The sequence below is a fragment of the Cheilinus undulatus genome, linkage group 8 (genome assembly GCF_018320785.1).
Source record: "Cheilinus undulatus linkage group 8, ASM1832078v1, whole genome shotgun sequence".
NCBI classification, from domain to species: Eukaryota; Metazoa; Chordata; class Actinopteri; order Labriformes; family Labridae; genus Cheilinus; species Cheilinus undulatus.
The window spans coordinates 48,085,174-48,095,904 of record NC_054872.1 but is presented as its reverse complement, the minus strand read 5'-3'; the positions used below and the strand labels follow the sequence as shown (position 1 = coordinate 48,095,904).

General features: G+C 44.9%; 1 protein-coding gene across 2 annotated transcripts; it reads right to left on the bottom strand.

Moving 5' to 3' along the window:
- Nucleotides 1–481: 481 nt before the first annotated feature.
- On the bottom strand, nt 482–6,267 carry LOC121513062 (protein S100-A1-like). Of its 2 annotated transcripts, XM_041792559.1 has the most exons (3): nt 6,110–6,267; nt 4,834–4,999; nt 482–810 (listed from the first exon to the last, which is right to left on the bottom strand). In XM_041792559.1, exons 2-3 carry the CDS (start codon nt 4,972–4,974, stop codon nt 679–681), a joined length of 273 nt encoding a protein of 90 aa, XP_041648493.1. In that variant the 5' UTR covers nt 4,975–4,999; nt 6,110–6,267; the 3' UTR covers nt 482–678. The 2 variants fall into 2 exon arrangements, with proteins under 2 accessions (XP_041648493.1, XP_041648492.1); XM_041792558.1 differs by lacking the exon at nt 6,110–6,267 and having other exon boundaries at nt 4,834–5,000.
- Between the last annotated feature and the right edge of the window lie 4,464 nt (nt 6,268–10,731).

The window sequence follows — 10,731 nt, the reverse complement described above, 5'->3', positions numbered from 1 at the left end:
CAAAGAACACCGAAATGCTCTGATAAAAGCCTCAGATGTCTGTATTCAAAGCTTAAAGAAATGACTTCAGAGTATTGTCTCTTTTAAACAGAAGCAGTGTGTGTGTGTGTGTTAAATGAGAGAAGAGCATCTCTGAGGCTTCAGGACTGACGTCACATAAACGCTCACCAGCTTTTTCTCCTTTCAGAACAAACCAGAAAGATCAGCCAGAGCAGGAGGAAGCGATGACGTCCAAACCTCATAATGCACCCATCCATCATGGATTTCCTCCATCAGACACTGGGTGGTGCTCAAGCTTGCTGATAAGCTCTCAGTGTTCATCTTTAATTTTTCTATTCATTCAGATTTACTGAGTATAATAAATCTGGATCTAACCCTGACAGGAGAAGCCTTTCTACTTCAGCTGGCCTGAAGAGACAGATTTCTGTCATCTCTGTGAGATTTAAAGGCAGAGCTTTAGAAATGAGCAGACATATGAAGAGTGAACATCTTTATTAAGATGAAGACTTGTGACACTGGTTAACAATGATCCGTCTTTACAACATTACAAGGTGTTGTCAGTGAGGACCCAGAAATTTACATCCAGCATGACTTATGATTACTTAGGAGGTCACTGGCTGTGATGAGGTGTTACTCATTGAAGGATGGTGTCACTGCTGGCAGTCCTTAAACATGTCATCACAAGGATTCATGGCAGGCGACAGTGAGTGAAACAACCGTGTAGGCAAACTCTTTGAAATCCACTTCTCCATCCCTGTCTTGATCCAGCTGAAGCATGAATTCATCCACAACAGAGGGATCCTTGCTGGCCTGAAACAAAAACACAGGACTGTCAAGATAGAAATTTAACAGGGTTTAATTATTACTATCATTAAAGACAGTGTTACTCAACCCTGCTCAACTAAAGAGCCAAATTATTGAAAAATGCCTTTGCAAGAGCCACAATCTAAGTGGTGAAAAGTGGGTGAAAGTGGCAATAAAAATAAGTTAAAGCTGGTAAAAAAAGAAAATGGTCTAAAATCTTTAAAAAAGTAACCAAAAAAGGGTGAACAGGATTAAAATAGGCAGAAAATGGCAAAAACTGGGTGAAGAGTGAAAAAAAATGTGGAGAAAAAGTGGCCAAAATGAGTGAGAAACGACTCAAATTGGCAAAAATGTTGGGGAAAATGAGAAAAAGTGAAATGTAATGGCAAGAAGCACCTTAAATGGGCAAAAAAAGGGAAAAATGCAAGGTCAAAAAGCTGCAAAAGAAATGACCAAAAATGGGTGAACAGGGATCAAATAGGCAGAAAATGGCAAAACCTGGGTGAAAAGTGAGAAAAAAATGTTGAGGAAAAAGTTGCAGAAATGGGAGAGACATGCCAAAAAAATGACTTACAGGGGGCAATGATGGTAAAAAAAGCAGCAATAAAGTGGCAAAAATTGAGTGAAAAGTGACTAAAATTGGTGAAAAAAGCAGCAAAAATGGATTATAAGTGGGAAAAAGGGTAAAAAAAAAAAAAAAGGCAAAAAATTGCAAATAAGACCAATGGAAATATACAGACACAAAAATAAAGGTTGATAATTAAGTTTGACAAATGAAGCCTACTCTAGAAGTGTGGGAAACAAATTGCAATGGCTAATTCTGAGGTCAAAGTTTCCCTTTTTTATGTTTTTCAGGGGGGAATAATATTTCAAATTTAGACATACAGGAGCCACATCTGGCTCTAGAGCCACGTGTTGAGAATTACTGATTTAAGATGTTGCACAAGGTGAGACATCTCAAATCCACAGTACGTCAGTTCTGCCAGCAGAGAGAATGGGCAGTAATGTGCGACCCTTCTGTTAACTCCAAAATGAAGAAACTCTCAGTTTTCCATACAGAGAGGGAGGTACCTCAAGTGCGTCTTGGCAATACATCTTATACCACTGGAAAGCCTGTTTGTTTCCCTTTTAAATGGTGCCCATTATGTAAGGAGCATGCATTTGTGGGATGAGCAGCAGAGCCGAGTAAGTGGGTTGCCCCTGTGAAAAATGTCCCAAATCTTCTCTGCCAATACCAAACAGCTAATTCTGCCCATAACTGCTTGGTAGATTCCATGATAGAAGTTTGAAGAAACATGACGTATTAGCAATTTTACAATTTACTCATTTAACAAACAGGAGCCTCAGTAGTGTGTGGAAGAACCATACACAGCCACAACAGCCTGGCTCCTCCTCCTCATGCTGGTCACCAGCCTGGTCACACACTGCTGTGGGATGGCATCCCATTCTTCATCCAGCATTTGTAACAAGTCAGCCAACGTGGTTGTGTCGGTCACTCTGGCACGCTCAAGCTGATCCTACAAGTGTTCAGTGGAGTTGAGGTCAGGACTGCTGGCAGGCCATTCCATCCTCTCCACTCCCAAATTCTGGAGGTACGGTTAAAAAAAAACCCAAATAATCGCCGGGGCGTTTATTTGTCTCAGTCACTGAGCAGACCAGGCGTTTATTTGGGACCAGGCGGCTATTTGGAACAGCCGTTTAATTCCTGGCGCTGCTATGTCACTTGAGAAAACCAGCATGGGAGGGGGGTGCCCCAGCCAATAAGGAGGCTAGTACTCGCAGCCAATCAGGCTCAGGTCAGAGGGAGCGTTCCTATTGGCTGCTGTAGCTTCTGTATCTCAGCTCAGTGAGAAGTTGATTCAATGGCGGACTTACGGCGGTGTTCGGTCCAGTGTAGAGTTTGTTCATGATGAGATGAAGTGTTTTCTTGCCTGTGATTCGGCCGTTGATTTCAGTGGAAAAGCAGAGCAAAATCACTCCAGAGCACTTTGCCACCGTCGGTATTCAATTCAGCGGACATTCTCATCCAGGAGGAGTAAAGAGTAGGGCCGGAGCTATGGAGCTCAAACAGTCAAACCATGAGTCAAACACAGAGAAGAACAGGAATGGAGGGGGAGTTGAGAGTTGATTCTATACGGTTCTCATCTCATCTCAGTCACATATCGGAGCTTAAAATAAATTACACCCGGCGTTTATTTGGAACAGGCATTTATTTGTCAAAATATACTACCACACTCGGCGGTTAATTGGGACCCGGTGATTATTTGGTATTTTACGGTAGTCTAAAATAAGACCCCCAACTGTGGGGGGCGAGCGTTGTCATCTTTAAAGGGATACTTCAACATTTTGGCAAATTCGTCCATTGCCATAATCCCTATAGTCTTAGTAATAAATTTGTTGTCGGTGCAAGCTATTTTTAGATTGGCCGCTGCCGAGTTCGGACCTGCTGTGCCAACTCAATGTAAGCAGACGGTATTCCAGCTCTCCCTCATCAAACTCATCAAATACACAATCCAACAACTCCAAAACGCTCTCGTGAACAAGTTGTGATCTGCACATTCACCACGCTATGAAATAATAACGTATAATTATGTAACATTACGACACATGAAGCAAATACTCAGAACTATTTCTTGAGTAAACCACTGGACGGAGTGACACAGTGCAGCAGCCATGTCTGGAGTGTAGTTCCGGCTTTGCATTAAACTTTAAAACATCTCCATCTCATAATGTTCCATGATTATTTCATAGTGTGGTGAATGTACAGGTTGCAGTGCTGACACCAGCACAAATGGGCCTGATGGTGAAGGGCAGTCATGGCAGGATTCCTGGCAGCCCTATGAGACCGGAGGTCGGCTGTGTGCAGTCTGTTCTGGCTGTCGGTCATACCATAAGGCAAACCTTGACTGCAAATCTGTAGACAAAACTGTCATCTTGGGGTGTCAAAGCAAGAGTCAGTAGTGACCACATAATTAGCTTGTATTGGCAGAGAAGATTTGGCAAATTTCCCACACACTTAGCTCTGCTGCTCATCCCACAAATGCATGCTCCTTACAAATGTGGCACTATTTAAAAGGGAAATAAACAGGCTTTCCAACGGTATAAGATTTAATGCTGAGAGGCATTTTTACAACAAAAAATAATCAAACACTAATTTCCCTACTTTTTGTCCCAACTTTAGATACAGTTTCCAAAAAAGTTGGGGCACTGTGTAAAATGCAAAAACAGAAAGCAATGATTGTCAAATCTCATAAACCCATATTTTATTCACAGTAGAACTTGAAAAATATGAGCTAATTTTGAATTTGAGGGGCAGTAACACATCTCAGAAAAGTAGGGACAGGTCGGCAAGTTTAGCTTTGTGTACAACAAAGCCCCTTTAGAGGGAGGGAGGGTTGGGAAACAGAAGAGGGAAAGGGAAGGAGATGGTGAGGTTTAATTCATGGAAACACAGTAAGACGGGTGTTTGAGTTGTTGTCCTACTTCTTAAACTCTGCTATGGAGCATTACATCATAAAGTTAATAAAAATCTGGCAAAGAAGACCCAGGACTGTTGAGCAGCGAGAACATATCAGACAAGAATGGGACAACATTCCTCTCACAAAACTGCAGCAACTGATCTCCTCACTACCTAAACGTTTACAGACTGTTGTTAAAAGAAGAAAGGATGCTGCACAATGGTAAACATGGTCCCTGTTTTTTGAGATGTGTTGCTGCCATCAAATTCAGAATAAGCTCATCAGTTAAGTTAATAAATAGTTACATGTCGTAGTTTCAACATCTGATGTGTTGCTGTGAATAAAGTGCGGGTTTATGAGATTTGACAGTCATTCTGTTTTGATCTACAGCGCCACAACTTTTTTGGAATTGAGGTTGTCTGTTATCTTAAGAGTACACTACTGCCTCTCTTTTTGAGGTGAATCACTTAATTTATATAAGAAAGGGTTTCATATTTGGATTTAAATCCTTAAACACAACAGAACTTTCTTGAAAACATAAATATGAAGATGAAATGGGACGGATACCCACAGCAATGGAATCACCCATTTGCTCCTCTAACAGGAGCTTCAGCTCAGCTTTGTTCAGCTTGTATTTGTCTCCCTCCTTTCTAGCGTGGGACTGGAACACCTTCATGAGGCCATTCATACTCTGCTCCAGTGAGGGATCCATGTTTTAGTCCTTGGTAGAGTTAAGCCTAGAAGGACAAAGAAAGAAAGTCATCACTGAAACAAGCGCTTTAATTCTAAACTTCAGGAGATCTTTGTACATTTTGGTTGTGCTGCAAGGAAAGGTTAGAGCACATCAGTCATAAAGTCTGACTCCGAGGGCCAGCAGCTGCCCTGGTGCAGATAAAGTCTCTATCCCTGCAGTGATCAGGTTTCCAAAGGATGCACTAAATAAATGCATATTGCAAAATTCCCTGAAAGTAGGACAAAAGGCTGAAAAGTAATATAGAGATGGAAATCTCTGGAGAAGTCACTCTGCAGGCACACATTAGCTCTGAGCAGCCATCACCTCCACTGAATCCTGTGCCTGCTTTCATCAGAGTTATGTTTCAGCTTGTAGCTTGATCATCTATCAAATAAGAAAACATCGAAGATGCAAGAGAGAGAGAACTTCTGCTAACTATTATTTTACCTTCAATGAAAAAGAAATCCTTTTACTCCTGTGGGTGTTTTTGCATGATAGTTCGTTTAGTTGGGTCCAAATCATGGACTAATTTGTTGCATTGTTGCATGGATACATCACGTTTGGTCTGTGCACACATGCAGACATTTACAAGTGAAGCTAAATCTCCAATTGGTCAGAATTTTTTGCATCTTGTGAGTACATACAGGGATGCAACTCTGATGCTTTGACCTGAATACTAGAAAATTAATGACTGAGAGACAAATCTGACATAAATAAAATTACATGAGGACACTTAGTTAACTATGTCATGTATCAAAACAATCTAAATCAGCATGATAAAGCTGCTAAATTACATTGATAATCATCTGCACTCACTGAACAACAGCAGCAGACAAACATGAACAGGAGAGAGCCTAAAACAACCAGCCTGTTTACAGGAGGGGCTCACTGAGCATGCTCCACAGCACATTGTGTTTCCAGTGAGAGGCAGAGCATGCTGGGACTGTTCATTCATTAATTGTTACGTCCCAGTCTGGGGGAACCTGGACATAACACAATGTGTGGCCCCACTCATCCCATCCCAAGGGAGCCAGGTACAAGTTAAGCAAAGTTAAGCAGCAGTTTAATTGTCTTAATAAGAGTAATAAACAAATTAACAAAAGTGGTTACTCACTGCTGCCAAGAGTTTAATGGTTAACACAAATCTTCACAAATTTACAATTTAACAATCACAATCTAAGTACCAAGTCACCAAAGCTAATTTCTAAGTCTAAATACTCAATTCACAAAGTCACAAAAGCTAGAGTTTCAGGTCACACAGAGCTGCTGGCTTCTTTGGAAGTGGCTGGTGAAGGGGAGAGCAGACTGCAGCAGCTGAGATTTAAAGGCTGGGGGAGTGGTCAGATCTAATCAGCAGCAGCACCTTCCTCTTCAATGATCCAATCAGCTTCAGCCACCTGCATCAGCAGCTCATCACCTACACACACCCACACAGAGACACACTGACACACTCAACACTGCAGGGGAGTACACAGAGCTGCACATGTGCAGTAAAACAGAAACAATATGACCCAGGGTCATAACTGTAGGAGAGAAATAAGGATTGGTTTGGTTAGGACACTGGTAGGATATTTCACTGGATTCACTCAGGTGTGTCGGCCAGAACACCACTTAAAGCCAGAATATTCCAGAGTAGACAATAATGAGCGTTGAGATTAGATTATGGATGTTTACTTCCTTTCCATCACAGTAACATATACAATCTGCCAGCGATCATGCAGTACAACTTTGCTGTGGGTTTTCTGTGGCTTAGCTGTGGTTTAGCTGTTGTTTAGCTGTGGTTTCTATAAGGACAGAGCATAACACAGAACTATATGTAAGTATGCATCATCTTACGGCAACAGAAATAATATAGAGTAAATAAGGAAGCTATCTCAAGCTTTAAACATAAAGTCACATCATGTTAGCTGAGGAAACTATTAATAAACATGCCTGTGCTGCAATGTTGACTAATTAGCAGGGAGCTAACATCTAAACACAAACTTTACTACACTTTACAGAACTATGTTAGCGAACATAGAATGAACACAACATAGCTCTCATTATCACATTTATCACAGCACATCAGTACTCACTCCTCTCATTCACGCAGCGAACCTCTGATAGAGTCAATCCACAGCACACTGACCGCATGGCACTCTGCACTACACTGCTTATTTTCCTGATATTATTTGCTGGTAGCCAGCAGGGGGAGCTCTTTCCTCAATAACCCTGCTATACCGAGGAAACTTAACAGCTATCTAACGATGAATGGAACAGCAGAACTAATAACTTTAAAGTAACTTTGGGGCCTTTTCTACAGCCGCCCCCAAATGTATATAATACATTTGCTCATCACTAAAGGTCACAAAGTTCTATTGTTTGGCTGCAGGTGGAGGTGTAGCATTGTCCTCATCCTTTCCAGAAGGAAGCGCAGGTAGAACCACCAGTCTGGACACTGGCCGGGTGTAGATCCTCTCCTTCACTCTCACATCAGCTGACCTAATGTGTCCATCAGGGCTGGAATGAGTCTTCACCACCTTTCCAATTGGCCAGAGAGCCCTAGGGAGATGTGGGTCAGTGATCATTACCACACAGTCCTGTGTAATGTCAACTTGTGAAGCCTGCCACTTCTGCCGAACTTGTAGACTTGGGACATATAGCCGAATGAAACGGGCCCAGAAGTGGTCTGCCAAAACTTGGGAGTGTTTCCAACGACTCAAGAACTCACTCTCAGGGTAAACAACTTGAGGCAGTGAACCATCAGGCCGCCCCATCAGAAGAACATTTGGTGTCACTGGGTCAGGGTCACTAGCATCTGAAGACACATAACCTAAGGGCTTACTGTTGAGGATTCCTTCTACTTCAGTGAGCACGGTGGAAAGTACTTCTTCGGGAACAGGTTGAGCACCTACTGTGGCATAGAGTGCACTCTTTACAGAGCGTATCTCCCTCTCCCATACCCCGCCGAAGTGGGGAGCAGCGGGGGGGTTAAAATGGAAGGAGATCTTCTGTGGAGCAAGGAGCTGCTGTAAGTCAGGTGCCAACCTCTGGAAGGTCTCATTAAGCTCTCTCTCCCCGAAATTTGTCCCTTGATCAGAGAACAGCTCCGCTGGCGTCCCTCGTCGGGCGATGAATCTGCGGAGAGCCATCAGGAAGGCATCCGTATCAATAGCTGATAGGAGGTCCAGGTGCACTGCCCTGGTGGTAAGACACTTAAATAAGATCCCCCATCTCTTCTCCAAGCGTCTTCCCACTTTGACCTCAAACGGTCCGAAGCAGTCCATCCCCGTCGAATGAAAGGCAGGTTTAAACAAGCGCAGACGGGCCTCGGGCAAGTCAGCCATCTTTGGTACCTTGGGTTTAGCTTTCCAACGTTTACAGTCAGCACAGCTCATCTGGTAACGCCTGACAGCTTCCCGTCCTCTCAGGATCCAATAGGAGCGAGCTCCGCGAACACACGCTCTGGGCCTGGGTGCTGAAGGCGGTTGTCGAAGTCCTGGATCAGGAGCCTAGTCACTGGATGGCCTGAGTCCAAGATAATGGGATGCAGAGCTGTCAGTTCTAGATCTCCAGCTCGTCGAGTCGTCGCCTACACGGATAAGACCTCCAGCCTCGTCCAGCTCTGGAGACAGGGTGAGGAGTCGGCTGCTCCTGGAGACTGGCTTACCTGCCTTTAGGAGGTTGTACTCTGGCTGAAAGGTATCCATCTGAGCTCTTTGAAGGATCAACCTCTCAGCTTGGCGATAGTCGTCTGCAGTAAGTTGATCATTAGGACCATAAGCCGCCCCAAGCAACTCCAGTGCAGTTGCTACTAGCAGCTTCCTCCATGAGTCCTCCTGGTTCAGATCTGAAGAAGGACGATGCGATCGGGTAGCAGTGACTCCACAGAAGATGGACTTTCGCAGCTCGAGGCATCTTCTGCTTGATCAACATCAGAGATTTGTGGCCAGTGATATGGACTGTGTAGGTGAAAGGGGGGTCCGTGACTCCATCGGTTTGGCTCTGCAAGCTCCTTCAAAGTCTTTCCACGTGTCTCATCATCTGCAGGGTTCCTTGTGGAATCGACATATCTCCAGGTGTGCTTATCGGTCAACTCTTGTATCTCTGCCACGCGGGTGCCAACGAAGACCTTAAACCGACAGGACTCCGATTGCAGCCAGGTCAGCACCGTTGTGGAGTCAGACCACAGGACTATCTGGTCAATGTTGATGGTGAGCTCTTTCTCCAGCACCTGCGAGCTGTGCACCAGTAAGTGCAGCACATAACTCTAACCGAGGCATGGACTGAAGTCGCTTGGGGAGACTCTGGAGCGAGCCAACAGGAATGATAGATGCACCTCACCGTGTCTGTCCATGGTCCGCAAATATGCCACGGAGCCATATGCCTCTTCAGAGGCATCACAGAAGATGTGCACCTCTCTGTGAAGACCAGAAACATCCACCTCCTTTGAAAGGAATGGGCGAGGCAGGGTGATTCGAGGGAGGACTTGTAGTTCTTCCTCCCAAGCCTTCCACTGCTGCAGGAGTTCTTGAGGAAGAAGTGGATCATCCCATCCTCTGTGTTTGTCCCACAGGTGCCTGACAAGTACCTTAGCTCGAGTGGTGTATGGTAGGATGAACCCCAAGGGGTCATATTGACTCGCCAGCACTTTATATATGTTGCGCATCGTGGGCTCACCATACTCAACATGGCGATGCTTGTAGCCAAGGATGTCATCATGAAAAAGCCAGCTTAACCCTAGAGTGGATTCTGGGGCATCGGTCTTGTCATGGGCCATCCACAGCTCAACACTGGCAGAGCGAGCGTCAGGTAGGTGGCTTATAACATCTGGCTCATTGCTGGCCCACTGACGCAGCTCAAAGCCTGCAGAGGCAAGAAGGGCTCTGAGCCTGTCGACCAGATGCCTCGCTTCAGCAATGGTGGGGACACTCTGGAGACAATTATCCACATAGAAACATTTCTCTACCGAAATCCTCACATCTTCACCTGGCTGGGTGTTATTTGTGACATGGCACTGCAGGGCAAATGTAGCGCAGCAGGGGCTACGTTGTTCCAAACGGCAGCACCTGCCACTCATACACTGCAGGGGGCTCTCCTCTATCGGCATCTCGCCAAACAAACCTGAGCAAGGAGCGATCTTCTGGGAGGAGTCGAACTTGGTGAAACATACCTCTGATGTCTCCACTGACTGCGACAGCATGCTCTCTGAAGCGCAGCAAAACTCCAAGCGTGGCTCCCAATGTTGGTCCAGGAAGCAGGTAATCGTTCAAGTTGTGCCCTTGATACTGATAGGAACAATTAAATACCAGTCTGTTCTTGCCGTTATGACTCACCAGATGATGTGGGATATACCACGCTTCACGACCTTCTTCAGCAGGTGCTTCAGGGCCACACTTGATCACAGAGCCAGCCTTGATCAGTTTCTCCATCTCCACTTTGTAGGCTACAGATTTGGTAGGGTCCTTGGCCAGACGCCTTTCCACACTGCGTAAAGTGGGCATTACTGCTTCTGGAGTAGCTTGAAGCACTGGCATGGTCTTACGGCGGAGCAGAGGGGTGGCGTACGCTGTATGCCGTCGACTTCCACTCTGACGGTCTTAGCCTCGAGGATAGTGAGGGCCTCTGTGTCCTGCTTTGAAGCAGTAACTAGCTTCTCGCTTCTAAATGGAACTGTATCGACCAACCACAGCTTCTCAACATGCTTCATGAGCTCACTTACTTGGGGTGCTACTGTAGTCAGTAGACACTGTGGTG